A 16,211-nucleotide genomic window follows, 5' to 3' on the forward strand; every position below is an offset into this window, starting at 1 on the left:
CCATATTTGGACAGCTCATAATAGCGATTCTGCTGTAGCCAGTGTGGTCTTCAAACGCCTTGAGATGATGTTTGAAGCAAGGCTGGCAGCCTTGATGTTTCTCTGACCTATAGGGCCTGAGAAATCCTCTGGGGCAGCCTGTCCTTCACATTGTCATCTCATTGCCTGCCGTTTTCAGTCGTAATTCCAGAGGAAAGCAAGTGTGGGTTCTGAATCCCCTAGCCTTATTAATATATTATTTTATGGAGCCAAGCCAGGAACCCCTTCCCCACTTTTTACAATTTTGGAGGGAAATCACCAGTGTGGGAAATATGACAGTTAATGATTTCACACAGCTGGTTCAGATGAGACCAAGTTTGTAACCAAGCTGTCTTCAACTTCAAATATGCCCTCTACTTCTTGAATGGGAAAACAAAGTAGGATAGAAGTGGTATCAGAGGTAAGCAGATGGAAAAGGGGCAGGTTCCTTATCAGGAAAGGCCTCTCTTATGGTTGATCCATAGTGCTTCCCCCACACTTGTGTGGTATTGGTGCACAAGCAAGTTGTCCTCAGAGATGGCACATGAACTTATCCAATACTTGTCTTTTCCAGCACTGTAACCTCTGCACTCAGCCTTTTCACCAATTGGCCAGGCCTCAAGCTCACCACCAGCTGGTACTGGTCCAGAGAATGGATCTCATGAAGGTGAGGGGAGCTGTTAGATGATCTAGATTTGCCTGCCCCCCTCTCTGGCCCCAGCAACACTGACCAGACTTCTAGTTCAACTAAGTCCCTCACCCACAGTGAGTATTTACCTACTTTTAAAACTGTCTTTCTCCCTCATTCACCCCTTTAAATATTCTGCCTAACAAATTTTATTAAAGGCAATTTACCCATAATAAAACTATGTTATTGAAAATCTGAATCTACAATAAAACAATAAAAGGCTAATGATTTGTTTTACAAAATGAAGTTTTTTTTTTTTAATTTATTTATTTATTTTTAATTTTTACTTTACAATTCTGTATTGGTTTTGGCATAGATTTAATTTATACACAATACCTCTTGCTCTTCAAATAACTCCTCATACTCACCCCTCCCCCATGCTTTAGATTAAACTTATTTATATGGCATTAATTCCTCAGTATTCAGTAGCCAAACCTATTCTGTCCTTGATGAAGCTCTTTTGGAGGCTAAGAGGAAACCCTGAAGGAAGACAATACATTTCTGCCAGCAGAATAAAACTCAGTTAGAAAACAGGACTCGATTTAGAGAAATCTCCCTTGAACATAACTTTACTGGAAGATGCCAGTTCTTAAATAAGCCACATCCTGCTGGCGGGAGGAAGGTGGAAATGAGGAATAAATTCCCATTTATTGAACACTTACTGTCTTATAGGCTTTGATATTCATTAACTCACATCAACTTCATGCAATCCTACGAAGTGGAGATCATTGTCCCCACTTTACAGAGGCAGAGACTGAGGCCAAGTGAGACCATTTGTAAGCCCCTGATCACACATCTAAGATGAACTTGTCATGTTTCAGACTGAATGGAGCCCTACCTGATGCCTACATGAGCAGCTATTTTTCCTTGCTGATGGGCTTCTCTTCATAGATTTTCTTTGCCTGGTCCTTCTTTTCAACTTCTGCAATGTAGACTTTATTGCTGATGGTCCTAGTGGAGCAGAAAAGAGGAAGGACAGACGGAAACTAAGGAAAAAAAGAGATGGTCAGAGACTAATGAGAGATATACAAAGAAGACAGAGGAGGAAGATGGGGAGTGGGGAGAGAAAAAGAGCAAAATAGAACCATTAAGCCAGAGTAGGAGAGGCCAGGAGAGGCCAGGGAGATAAAACCAGGTGAAGCAGTTATCATTATCTCCATTTGTCAGGTGGGGAAATAGAGACCACACAGTTGGTATGTGGTGGAATGGTTTTAGGACTTTATGTTTTCCAAAGTGTTGAATGAATTTTGCTGTTTTGGCACATAAAATAATTTTAGGAGGGATACAACTGAACATTTTTATTTTAGTTGCCATATATTTACTATAATGTGTATGAAAAATATAACTAGCATGTTGAAAACATGAGATCATAGATATTGTTGCTCAGAATAAGCCTAACAAGTAACAAGACTGGGAGCTGACTATGGCTCAGATCATGAACTCCTTATTGCCAAATTCAGACTTAAATTGAAGAAAGTAGGGAAAACCACTAGACCATTCAGGTATGACATAAATCAAATTCCTTATGATTATACAGTAGAAGTGAGAAATAGATTTAAGGGACTAGATCTGATAGACAGAGTGCATGATGAACTATGGACGGAGGTTTGTGACAGTGTACAGGAGACAGGGATCAAGATCATCCTCATGGAAAAGAAATGCAAAAAAAGCAAAATAGCTTTCTGGGGAGGCCTTACAAATAGCTGTGAGAAGAAAAGTGAAAAGCAAAGGAGAAAAGGAAAGATATAAGCATCTGAATGCAGAGTTCCAAAGAAGAGCAAGGAGAGATAAGAAAGACTTCCTCAGCGATCAGTGCAAAGAAATAGAGGAAAACAACAGAGTGGGAAAGACTAGAGATCTCTTCAAGAAAATTAGAGATACCAAGGGAACAATTCATGCAAAGATGGGCTCGATAAAGGACAGAAATGGTATGGACCTAACAGAAGAAGAAGATATTAAGAAGAGGTGGCAGGAATACACAGAAGAACTGTACAAAAAAGAGCTTCACAACCAAGATAATCACGATGGTGTGATCACTCACCTAGAGCCAGACATCCTGGAATGTGAAGTCAAGTGGGCCTTAGGAAGCATCACTACGAACAAAGCTAGTGGAGGTGATGGCATTCCAGTTGAGCTATTTCAAATCCTGAAAGATGATGCTGTGAAAGTGCTGCACTCAATATGCCAGCACATTTGGAAAACTCAGCAGCGGCCACAGGACTGGAAAAGGTCAGCTTTCATTCCAATCCTAAAGAAAGGCAATGCCAAAGAGTGCTCAAACTACCGCACAATTGCACTCATCTCACATGCTAGTAAAGTAATGCTCAAAATTCTCCAGGCCAGGGTTCAGCAATACGTGAACTGTCAACTTCCAGATGTTCAAGCTGGTTTTAGAAAAGGCAGAGGAACCAGAGATCAAATTGCCAACATCTTCTGGATCATGGAAAAAGCAACAGAGTTCCAGAAAAATATCTATTTCTGCTTTATTGACTATGCCAAAGCCTTTGACTGTGTGGATCACGATAAACTGTGGAAAATTCTGAAAGAGATAGAAATACCAGACCACCTGACCTGTCTCTTGAGAAACCTATATGCAGGTCAGGAAGCAACAGTTAGAACTGGACATGGAACAACAGACTGGTTCCAAATAAGAAAAGGAGTATGTCAAGGCTGTATATTGTCACCCTGCTTATTTAACTTATATGCAGTGTACATCATGAGAAACGCTGGGCTGGAGGAAGCCCAAGCTGGAATCAAGATTTCTGGGAGGAATATCAATAACCTTAGATATGCAAATGACACCACCCTTATGGCAGAAAGTGAAGAGGAACTTAAAAGCCTCTTGATGAAAGTGAAAGAGGAGAGTGAAAAAGTTGGCTTAAAGCTCAACATTCAGAAAACTAAGATCAGGGCATCTGGTCCCATCAGTTCCTGGGAAATAGATGGGAAACAGTGTCAGACTTTATTCTTTTGGGCTCCAAAATCACTGCAGATGGTGACTGCAGCCATGAAATTAAAAGACGCTTACTCCTTGGAGGGAAAGTTATGACCAACCTAGAAAGCAGAGACATTACTTTGCCGACTAAGGTCCGTCTAGTCAAGGCTATGGTCTTTCCAGTGGTCATGTATGGATGTGAAAGTTGGACTGTGAAAAAAGCTGAGTGCCGAAGAATTGATGCTTTTGAACTGTGGTGTTGGAGAAGTTTCTTGAGAGTCCCTTGGACTGCAAGGAGATCTCACCAGTCCATCCTAAAGGAAATCAGTCCTGGGTGTTCTTTCGAAGGACTGATGCTAAAGCTAAAAGTCCAATACTTTGGCTACCTCATGCGAAGATTTGATTCATTGGAAAAGACTCTGAATGCTGGGAGGGATTGGGGGCACGAGGAGAAGGGGACGGCAGAGGATGAGATGGCTGGATGGCATCACCGACTCGATGGACATGAGTTTAGGTGAACTCTGGGAGTTGGTGATGGACAGGGACCCTGGCCTGATGCAGTTCATGGGGTTGCAAAGAGTTGGACATGACTGAGCGACTGAACTGAACTGAACAAGTAATATTAAAAAGTGTATCTATTTAAAGAAACTGTATTAAGTAAATAATACAGTGGTAGCACAGGCAGTAAAAATTGTTAAAGCAGAATGCAAATTACTGGAAAGGCATCTAAGTTTGATCTTCACCTTAGGGGGCTTGACCTTGACCTTAGGGGGCTCAGAGACTGATGAGATACTCAGGCTTGTTTCACCTACATTTTTTCCTGGTGCTCTAAGGAAGGTAGTGAAATATAATGGAGTTCAAAGAAGAGAGAGAGCACCTTTGCTCAAGTCTTCCAGAAAAGGTCCTAGAGGAGACAGCCTTGGTTGTGTTGGAGGTCAAATCAAGGAAGATTTGGACAGATGATAATTTCTGGCCATAACTTTTCAGTCCCCTTTATTGGCTCCTCTTCTTGAATCTAAATCTTTGGGACACTCAGAGGTTCTATTCTAGACCTTCCCTTCCTCTCCTCTGTTCTTTCTACAGTCACTCTGTAGGTGACGTTATCTAGTTCCATGGCTTTAAATATCATTTGTACACAGTTGACTCCCAAATCTGTATCTCTAGTATGGACATGTCTTCTGAAATCCAGACCTATATGTTGTTTATTTTACATTCCACTAGCATTTCCACTAAGCACCTAAAGCTTAAGGTATCCCAAACTGAGTTCCTTGTATCTCCCCTACTTCCCAATTCCACTCCTCCCCTGGTTTTCCTTATCTCAGGAAATAGTTGCTCCACTGAAATCTTAGTCATGTTTGACTCCCTTCTTCCTCTCATGCTCCACTCCTAATCCATCAAGAAATTTTGACCCTATCTTTAGATACAACAACAATCTACTTCTCACTACTCCCACAGTTACTACTCTAGTCTAAACTACCAACATTTCTTGTTTTGTTGTTGTTTATTTGCTAAGTTGTATCCAAATCTTTTGAGACCCCATGGGCTGTAGCCTGCCAGGCTCCTCTGTCCATAAGATTTCCCAGGCAAGAATACTTGCCTGTGTGCTCAGTCACTAATACTTGAGTGGGTTGCCATTTCCTGTTCCAGGGATCATCTAGACCCAGAGATTGAACCCACGTCTCCTGCAGTGCAGGTGGATTCTTTATCACTGAGCCACCAGGGAATCTCTTTCTTGCTTGGATAAATGCAGTATTTATACTAACTGGCTTCCCTCTTTAAAGTCTTGCCGCCTTATTATCTGTTCTCTTCACAGCAGTTAGATCCTATTAAATCCTAAGTCAGGCCATGTCCCTTCTTTGCTCAAAACTCTCTGTGGCTCTTGTCTCAACTCAGAGTAAAAGCCAAAGTCCTCCCAGGACCTCCATGGCCCTATGCTTTCTGGCTTACTGTCACCTCCTTAACTCTATCTCTTCCTTCTCTTCCCATCATTCATTCTCCTCCAGGCACAAAGACCTCCTTGCTGTTTCTTGAAAATTTTTTCAGCATACTCCTGTTTAAAAGCCTTTGCTTGGAACACTCTTCCTCTAGATATTTGCAAATCTTATTTTCTTTCTTCTTTTAGGTCTTTGTTCAAATGTCATTTCCTTAGAGAGACATCCTTGATCACTAAAACAGCATCTTTCTACTCTTTATCTCCCTTGCTCTACTTTCTATTTCTTTGTAGCACTTCTCCTTCACAAACTGACATATACTTTTTTGTTTATTTTTCCCTTATCTATTTTCTCTACTGGACTGTAAGCTCCTTGAGTACAGGGATTTCGTCTGTCTTAATTGCTGCTGTATCCCCAGTGCCTGGAATGCTGCCTGGCACATAACAGGCATTCAACAATTATTTCTGCAATGGGCATTCCCCACAGACAGCAAGAAAATACAAGGACCATGTTTTAGGGAATAAAAAAAAGTTAGATTTGGATGGAGCAGAGAGGTAGGGAAAGGAGTTATGGAGAGAAGTCTGGAGTGGTTGGGTAGGCCTAGACAATAGAGAGCTTTGAACACCAGAATCAATGAGCTCATATGGCACTGACAACTTCATATGGAGAATGGGCGTCCTAGATAAATCTTGAAGTGGGGATGGGTCAGACCTGGTTTTTGAGGAGTGATAGATAGTTCAGTGTCCTAAAAAATATTACTGTAATTCTGTAAGAAGCAGGAACAACAGTTTCTATTTTACAAATGGATAAACTAATGCACACATACCAGGAAGTGGTTGGGGTGGAGTGAACTTATTTGCCCAAAGCAGCAGTTTCTAGGAACACTTGAGGAGCATTTGCAACCTGCAGAAGAGACCATTCAGGCAGGAAGTGTTTCTAGGCAGCTGAAACAGACTATTGCTGTGGCTAGGCTCATGTGGGGGTGGGCTGAGCTGTCATTGCACTAAGGTCTCCTGGTGGATTGTGGGGGTGTAGGGTGGCGCTAGTCAGGCAGCAGCACACTTGGACCTCTGTGTGTGTGCTGCCTCCAGCAAGCATACTTTCTATGGAGTCTGTCCAAGAGCATTTCCTCCAGCCTACTTTGCTTAATTAAAAAAAATTATTTTGGAGTTTTTTTTTTTTCTAGTAGAGCAAAAATCCACATTCTGTCTGACTGCTTAGCTCTTGCATCATTTGATCAGCAACCTCCCTGGTTAGTCCTCATATGCCAAACCCATGCCATCTTTTTTGCCTTTGATTTTCCTGAATTATCCATGTACAGTGATCCTGGTTCCTTCCAATCTTACCTATTTGGAAATCATGCTTCCAGGAAGCCCTCTTTAATACCTTAGCACTTTTCCCATAAACTCCCTAGGCAGGTGCACACTGCCTACCTCCTCCAACTTTTCCTCTCTTTAGGGGAGTGCCATCTGTCCACCAAAGCCAGGAGGTTCCTGATGACAGAGCTCAAGCCCTAGGGCTGCTGTTAATAGAGGCTTATAGATTCTTTATAGCACAAAGCCCACCTCTCATGAGGGGGTCTGAGCCAAGGCAAAATCTCTGCCTGTGCTGAAATCACTCATCTGCTAAATCTGAGTTACAAGCCAGGAGCCATTTTCTAATTCATATTAAGGTATTCTATAAGCCAATGAAGCCCCAGTAAGCTGCTTCTTATTTGTCCCTCCTCTCACATTTACCATCTCAAAGAAGGCACTGTCATCTACCAGGTCAGACAAGCTGAAATCAGGTGGCACCCTCTATGTTTACTTACTCCCCACATGTATGCACCAGGTTGTTTCTCCCTCCTTATGGTTTCTCAAATCCCAGCCCACTGCACTGCTCTAGTGCTCAGCAGCTCTTATGTGGTTGTTGTTCCGAGCTCCTTATATTTTTGTATGCTTCACGATAAACCTATTTGCTGAGTAGTATATTTATAGACGATATAAATTAATAAATAATATATACTTGGGAAGTACATGATCAAGTTTTTTCTGATGGATGTGCAAACAGATAAGATGGTTTGGAGACCATCAAGTAAGTGCCAGGTACTCAGCTGCCCTCTACCACATAGTTCTTCCTTACCTCTCCAGTCTCACTTTTGACCACTCTCTACCACTGCTTGTGCCGTACACTCCAGTGACATTGAAGGCCTTCCAGGTCCCCTAATGAGGAAACATTTGTTCCTGTGCTCCTTTTGCCTGGATTCCCCACCCTGTTTTCCTGGTGACAGCTCATACTTCAAAACTCAGTTTAGGTGTCATTTTTGTCATTGGTATGGGGCAGGGAAACTGACCATTGTCTCCTGGTTGGCCTCACCATTCCTACTATTCCACATTCCTGCTTCTCTTTCTTCCCAGCATACTTCATTAAAACCATCTGTTTTCATTTTTATTTCCCCCGTTAGATGTGAACTCTTTGGGAGCAGGAGCACTGCAATTAATCTTCCTCTTTCCATAACACCAAGCCCAGTTTAAGGCGCAAAGTCGGCCTCGAGAAGTGTTTGGTTAAAAAATAATCAAACAAATATTATCAACAAATATTATCTGCCTGCCACTAATTTTAGCATATATTTTCACATATATTAGTTCATTTAATCCTCACAAGTAGGTTCAATCTTATCCCCATTTTACAGATACGTGAAATTAGATGCTGATAAGTGACATGACTTGCCCTGAGTCCCATAGCTGGCAGAACCAGGATTCAAACTCAAGAGTGCATTCTCTTTATCACTATGCTTGATGAAAGAATGAACAAAAGAATGAATAAATGTTTGCACATATGAATAAAACAGTGATTTTGGAAGAAGATTTACATGGTAAAATTGGAGATAAAAGCAAAGTGAGGCAGATCCAGGTCTAAGATGTCTTCGTGGGCCTTGCAATGGGGCCTGAACAGAGGTGACCAAGCTGTGGGCATAGTGGGAAACCATGGTAGAATGCATGGAATAGCTTTTCATCAACAGCGGAGGGAAAACAGGAAGCTGGGTTAGGTAGACTCTATCCTTGGCCCAGGGCTCCTGTACAAGCCTGAAGGTATAGGTTTAGAAACTGAGGCCCAGAGAAGAGGAAAACACACTCTCTCATTCATTTTGTGAATCTGCCTAATATTTGACTGAGCTTTGCAAAGTCTCAGAACAGAAGACTCACAGAATATCACAAATCAAGGCACAAGTTCTTCTCCAACTGTAATGTGCACATGAATTTCTTGTATCTCTTTAAAATGCAGATTCTGATTTAGCTAGTCTAGTGTGGAGACTGAGATTTTGACTTTGTAACAAACTCCCATGTGATGTTGATGCTCCTTCTCCGTGAATTTTACTTTGAGTAGCAAGGCTTTAGAATATAACAGAATGGCTGTCATTCATTGAGCTCTACTCCATATAAGACACTGTGATATACGTGTCTATCTCTATATCACCAAATCTATTTCCCCTTTTAAAAAGTCTTCCCTGGTGGCTCAGATGGTAAAGAATCTGCCTGCAATGCAGGAGACCCTCAATCCCTGGCTCGGGAAGATCCCCTGGAGAAGGAAATGGCAACCTATTCCAGAATTCTTGTGTGGGAAATCCCATGGACAGAGGAGCTTGGCAAGCTACTGTTCACGGGGTAGCAAAGAGTCAGACACAACTGAGAAACTAACACTTCCTTTCTCAATTCCCTTTATAGGAACTCAAGTGTAAAGAATTGCACCTGAGTACTTCCCTGGCTGTCCAGTAGTTAAGACTCTGCACTTCCACTTCAGGGGTGCAGGTTCTATTCCTGCTTAGAAAACTAGTATCCTGCATGTTGCATTGTTGTTGTTCAGTCACTCAGTTGTGTCCGAATTTTTGCTACTCAATGGACTACAGCACACCAGGCTTCCATGTCCTTCACTATCTCCCAGATATTGCTCAAACTCATGTCCATTGAGTTGATGATGTCATCCAGCCATCTCATCCTCTGTCACCCCCTTCTCCTCCTACCCTCAATCTTTCCCAACATCAGGGTCTTTTCCAAATGAGTCAGCTCTTCACCTCAGGTGGCTAAAGTATTGGAGCTTCAGCTTCAGCATCAGTTCTTCTAATGAACATTCAGGGTTGATTTCCTTTAGGATTGACTCCTTTCATCTCCTTGCTGTCCAAGGGAATCTCAAGAGTCTTCTTCAGCACCAGTTTAAAAGCATCAATTCTTTGGTTCTCAGTCTTCTTTATGGTCCAACTCTCACATCTGTACATTACTGGAAAAACCATAGCTTTGACTAGATGGATTTTTATTGGTAAAGTGATGTCTCTGCTTTTTAATATGCTGTCTAGGTTTGTCATAACTTTTCTTCCAAGGAGGAAGCATCTTTTAATATCATAGCTGTAGTCGCTGTCCACAGTGATTTTGGAGCCCAAGAAAATAAAGTCTGTCACTATTTCCATTCCCCATCCCCATCTATTTGCTATGAAGTGATGGGGCAGGATGCATGATCTTAGTTTTTTGAATGTTGAACTTTAAGCCAGCATTTTCACTCTCCTTGTACACACCTTCATCAGGAGGTTCTTTTGTTCCTCTTCACTTTCTGCCATTAAGATGTCATCTACATATCTGAGGTTGCTGATATTTCTCCGGCAATCTTGATTCCAGCTTGTGCTTCATCTAGCCTGGCATTTTGCATGATGTACTCTGCATAGAAGTTCAATCTGCAAATAAGCCTGTAGCAAGGCATGGCCAAAAGATACAGAGAGGAAAAAAAAGAGTTACACCTGATAAGTGCAATCAGGCACTGAAAGCAAGATAAGCATTTGGCACCCATGATCTTACTTAATCCTCATCTTGGCTGTGTGGTCTACATAATATTTTTGTTCATATTGTACGGATGTGTTAACTGGGCCCAGCACCCGAAGCCACACAGCAAGTAACATATCAATCTCCTTCCTCACCTTTTCTGAAGCTATGATCCCTCCATGAACCCACATATCTAGTTCATTCTCAATGTGAGGCAGTGGGAAGTGAGGGCATTTGTGACCAGATGGACCTAGAATCAAATTCAGGTTTTACCACTTCCTATACTTAATCTCAGAAACTGAGCCTCAGTTTCCTCTCTATGTGACAGGGATAATAGTAGAAATTAGCTCACAGGGAAGCTGTAAGGACTCAATTAAATAACAACTCTAAAATCCCTGGTGCAGCAACTGACATGTGCTCAGAAAATAGTTAACTCTTCCCTCTGGCCCTAGATTCCTAGGACTGAGAAAGCAGGCTAAATAACCATCCCTTCTTGCCCTCAAGGAGTTAATTTCCTTGCAAATCCAAGATCTCTGTTCCATCACCCCAGAACCAACCTTTGTGCTTGATGAGGAGGGCTCAGAAGGACCCTGGTATATCAGTTCCAGGAGAACGGTCAACAAAAAGCTGATGTGGATGAAGCATCTCCACTTAGACATGATGATGCCTCTGGCCTGGTGCTGTTATTCATGTCCAGAAGGTCTGAGCCCAATCTCCAAACTTGTGCTCTTTTAAGTCTCCAGGTATCCTTTCTCTTAAGAGGAGGGGACTATCCTGGAGGGTGAGGAAGGCTCTGAATGTGGCACTGAATACACATAAGCCAGGATTGTCCAAGAGCTGCGGCTGGCATCTTGCCTGGAGAGGGGCCAGTTCCATGTCTCCCTTATTCCCGTCATCTAGCTGTAAGATGAATGGAAACTAAACATACTAGAGTTCTGGGGCTGTTTGCTGGGTTGGCTCAGGGTGGGATTTTTCTTTCCTATAAACATCCACAGGAGCCCAATAACTGAGGCCAGAGAAAGGTCACTTAGCACAGATCATCTTTAAAAAGTAGCACAGAGTTGGACACGACTGATGTGACTTAGCAGCAGCAGCAACAGCAGATATGAGAAAGGGGTTGGTGGGGCTAGGCCCCAATCCTGGTCCTTTCTGACACAGATTTTAGCCTTGAGACAGGAAGGACTTATGGTCCCATAAAAATTAAGACTCTCATAGACATGAAACTTACAACGTGCAGAATAGTCAGAGGCCCAGACAGTCTAGAGCAGGACTGAGAAAATAAGATAATGGTTCAAAATAGAACTGCTGGACTCAGACTATCTGGGTTTGAGTCTTGATTCTGCCACTTACTGACAGTGTAATATTGAGAAGTTTAATTAATTGCTCTGTACCCTCAGTTTCCTTACCTATACAATGAGAATAATAATAGCACCTACTTTATACAGTTGTCATGAAGATTAACTAAGGTTGTACTTTCAGAATGCTTGACACACAGTAAGTGTTCAATGAACATTAGCTTCTAGGACTAGAGAGGGATGAGGCCTGATTGAGCTCAAAAGTATGGGAAACTTGTGGAGATGCTGAGTTGATTGGCATCAGTCTGTCTGTGGGAACCCAGAGGTGCTCTGGACTGTGTCTGTAGGAATTGTGGAGGGCAAGAGTGAGAAGTGGAGCCTAGAAAGAAAATTACTTGAAGATCTGCACACAAGACATCAGCATCAATCAGAACCCCTATCTCTCTGCCCTTTCCACTCACATAGAAAACTGTAGCTCCAGCACTTACCTTCAGGCAAAATCTCTAATGACATTTTACAAACTGCATAGGGAACATTCAGACTTCTACTATGGCATTTGGTACCACAGAACAAAGCCTCCTCATTCTTGTATTTGGGTGATCCATGACTTGTTAATTGCCACCTCTCCCAAGTCCACAAGAGGTTTCCTGTCAGAATTCCCTCATGAGAGAGAGCCCTAGCTAGAATACAGTCTTGCTTATATAACAACTAGCTACCAGTCCTTTTCCCTTAACTGGGATGGATAACCAGGGGTCCTCAGGCAAATTAAGGGAACCTGCAGTATGAAAGCAAAAGACTGAAGTAATCAAATAGAGCAACTGACCCCAGAGAAATTTGGAAATTTTTGAAAGAAAAGAGAATTTCATAAAAGAAATGATCTTCAGCAAAATTCAAGAGGATAAAACAGAAATAAAACAAGAACAAAATGCCACAGAACAGGAACAATCAGAGAAAAGAAAGACTCAGGAGTGGAAATAAGTTGGTGAAATTAAAAGAAAAGCAACAGAAGGACTGGGAAATAAAATTGAGGAAATTTCCCAGGATTTAGGGCAAAAAGACACAAAGAAACACAATGCACAAGAGAAAATTTAAGAGATGAAGATTAATCCAGCAAGTTCAGCATCTGAATAACAAGAGTTTTAGCCAGAGGGAACAGAAAAAATGAAGGACAATTTGTCAAAAACATATTGGAAGTTAATTTTCCAAAGCTGAAGAAGGATCTCCAGAATAGGTCCCCAGAAAAATGAACCCAGGAAACAGTGGATCCAACCGAAGCAGTTACTGCTACAGCCTCCTTACAGGTCTTCAAGTTTCCTATTTTGTCATTCCCCACCCCCCGCCCCACCCACTTCACCAGTATATCTGCACAACAGAGGGAACCTTTAAAAACTCAAGTTAGATATTCTCCCACCTCTGCTCAAAACCCTCCTGTGGATCCCACTGTGCCTTTCATGGCGGGGGGGGTGTTGCTATAAGAGTAGGCACTCATTACCTCTCTGGGCTCATTTTCTGTTACTTCCCTCTTTGCCTTCCTCCACCTGTCTAGCAACACTGACTTTCATATTCTTCAAAAAATGGCGAGCAGCAGGCAATGCTAGGCACAGTCCTGCTCTAGGGCCTTTTTATTGACTGTTCTTTCTATTTGGAATGTTCTTTCCACAGGTATCCACTTGGCTAGCTCTCTCACTTCATGCAAGTTTTTGTTCATGTGCTACCTTTTCAGTGAATCTTTCCCTGACCAACCTATTTAAAATTGCAATAACCTCCCACTCTCACTGGCATTCCCTGTCCTTTTTTCCCTGATTTTTTTCCTCCATGGCACTAATCAAACTTAAACTTGTTATATACTTCACTTATTTATCTGATCATTTTCTTTCTTCCTCGCTAGAATATTACTCCATGGGGACAAGGATGTCTGTCTATTTCACTGCTGTATCCTCAGATTCTAGAACAGTGCCTGGCACATAGTAGATACTCAATAAATATTTGCTGAAAGAATGAATACAACAAAGGCAAACAATTCAAAGAAGAAAGAAAGGCTATTAGAAAATTTATGTGTATGTGTTTATGTGTGTGTGTAACTGTTCAAGAAAATCATGGGCTACCTACAAAGCTAAATGAAATGCAACATGATTATAAGCAGCTGATGGAATACAAGAGGGACTTCTTCTGGACTTAATAGTAGTAGAAACATTCTTTTTTAAGATGCCCAGATATTGTGATGTTGGACTTGTAGAGAAGGAACTGTATTCCTGGCTCACCACTTAGCTTGGTTTTGAAAACTAGTCATGACAGTGTAGATGCTGTTTATTGGTTTTCAAGTTTTATAGTCAATCTGGGGACAAAGCAGGGAAGACCTGGATGTGGATGCAGAACAGAATGTAAATGTTGATAACCTAGACAATGTAAAGGAAAGATGAGACTGACAATGTGGATCATTGAATGGTAGAGGGAGGGTGGTAATTCTAATATCCTTGTCTTAAAAAGGATACAGGATGCTTGGGGCTGGTGCACTGGGATGACCCAGACAGATGGTATGGGGAGGGAGGTGGCAGGAGGGTTCAGGATTGGGAATTCATGTACACCCGTGGCGGATTCATGTTAATGTATAGCAAAACCAATACAGTATTGTAAAGTAAAATAAAGAAAAAAAAAGTGGGTGGTCAAAATTATCTGTCAAAAATAAATGGAATAAAGTTTAAGTATATAGTCTTTTCAAGTTACAAAGTCAACTAGGAACAAAAGAGGAATATCAATGTTAAACATTGCAAGGGAGTTGAGGGAAAAGTGAGGCAGTGTACATAAGCAAAGCCTTCATTGTCATACTTGGGAGTCAATAGGATATTGTCTGAATTTTATAAACCAGAAGATAAAGTATATAGGTGTTATCTAGAGTTGTAAGGCAACCACCAGCAGAACTAAGTGCAAGAACTATTAAAAGTTTGCTTTGAAGGGGTGGGATGAGGAGGGTCAAGGCAGGGGACTATTCATTTTTAGCATATTCTCCTTCTGTACTGTTTGATTTTTGCCTTGTATGTGCATTATTCTAATAAAAATAAGATCCTAAAAATTTATAATGATTTTACAGCAAAATAACTATATATCCTATGATACTTTATGACAATATCAGAAAGGGTATGTGGATGTCCAATTAGACTTGCCCTCCGGAAAGGAAAATCATACTGTAATGTGCCTTGCATATGTTCATGAAGAGGGTTGGAAAGGATATTATGGGACTTAATATCCCATATAGTGGTAAAGTCTCTGGTATTTGGCAGCACAATGACCTGGGTTCAAGTTCTCTTTCTTCCACTCACTAGTTGATCTGTCATGGGCAAGTTACCTCCCTTACCCCCAATTTGTCCTTTGTAAAGTGAGGCTAGTGCTCATACAGTAGAAATGTAAGCCCCTGAAGAGAAAAAGCCACCTCTGTAGAGGTGCCTAATATATAGTTGGTGTTCAGTGTTTGCATGTGAGGCCTGAACCTGTCTCACAGGTGTGTGCAAAGAAAAGAGGAGGAGGGTTAGTCCCAAAGTAGGTAGCTAGTTTCCTTGTCTAAGGGAAATTTGCCTTTTGTTTAACAAAATGTAGTCATTTTGGTTGTGGAAACAATAGCTCTCAGGGCTTAAAGTGATACAAATTGAATTAAATTGCCCTGTACATAAAAGGGAGAAAACAATGAGAGTTCACTAGCAGCTCAAGGGAGAGGGCACATGAGCCTGGAAGTTGAAAGGAGGGGAGCTGCTATCTTTGTGTGTTGGGAACAGAAAGAGCCCAACAGAGATATGGATTGGGGTTCAAGAGAAGAGTTGGTTAGGAAGCCTGTCCCAGTGATGTGAACAGCTTAGGAAATGTGAAGAGCAAGAAAGTCTGATGTTCAATATTAACTTGATTGCTATGCTGTGCTGTACAGCTTAGATGACTAAAGAAGTGGTAGGTAGCCTTGGAAGGAAATCTTTGCCACTTGCTCCCAGCTTTGAGAATTTTCCAACATTCAGAGGTACTGATTTTATATAGTTTTGGGGAAGGGAAATGTGTTAGGAGAGGACTGGTTGTGAGGATATTCTGGGCTTTCCACGTAAACTTTAGGGGTCTGAAATCTTGACTGCTCCAGTATTTGGCAGTTTCATTTCCTGACATTCTGCATTAAGCAGTCTTTAGCTTGCCTTTCCTTATCTCCTGAACAAAGCTACCTGGTGATAACTCAGCTTTTCATCTTTGTTCCAAGTAAATATGTAGGATCTATGTGATTGCAGGTATTTGCCTGCTGATCCGTGAATGCTGGAAACCCATCTGGGACCCAGTCACCTAGGTTTGTTCAGAGTTTCTGAGCAGATGCTGAAGATCAAAAGATTCCAAAAGTTCACAAGGAGAGAAGATGGTGGGAAATCTCTCTAGTCAAATGGTGAAGATGCAAGTGAATTTGTTTTGTTCTTTCCTGATAAAGTTTCACCCTGTCCTTTGACCCCCAGATCATAAGATAAGGGTGGCTATTTTTCTAGGAAGGTGGTGATATTAACAGGGAACTGGGGAAGTTTGACTTTGAAAGTTTTGGGG

The 16,211-nt window shown here is 41.6% G+C and overlaps 1 protein-coding gene across 1 annotated transcript in view; it reads right to left on the minus strand.

The window, feature by feature from the left end:
- ITIH6 (inter-alpha-trypsin inhibitor heavy chain family member 6) overlaps positions 1 to 11,018 on the minus strand; it is a 35,775-nt gene extending 24,757 nt beyond the window's left edge. The window contains 7 exon segments of the mRNA XM_040265326.1: positions 541 to 658; positions 1,401 to 1,443; positions 1,545 to 1,588; positions 1,591 to 1,657; positions 8,424 to 8,507; positions 8,509 to 8,591; positions 10,917 to 11,018. Coding sequence (XP_040121260.1) covers positions 541 to 658; positions 1,401 to 1,443; positions 1,545 to 1,588; positions 1,591 to 1,657; positions 8,424 to 8,507; positions 8,509 to 8,591; positions 10,917 to 11,018 — 541 coding nt within the window.
- Between the last annotated feature and the right edge of the window lie 5,193 nt (positions 11,019 to 16,211).

This window comes from Oryx dammah, unplaced genomic scaffold (genome assembly GCF_014754425.2).
Source record: "Oryx dammah isolate SB20612 unplaced genomic scaffold, SCBI_Odam_1.1 HiC_scaffold_23, whole genome shotgun sequence".
Lineage (NCBI taxonomy): Eukaryota > Metazoa > Chordata > Mammalia > Artiodactyla > Bovidae > Oryx > Oryx dammah.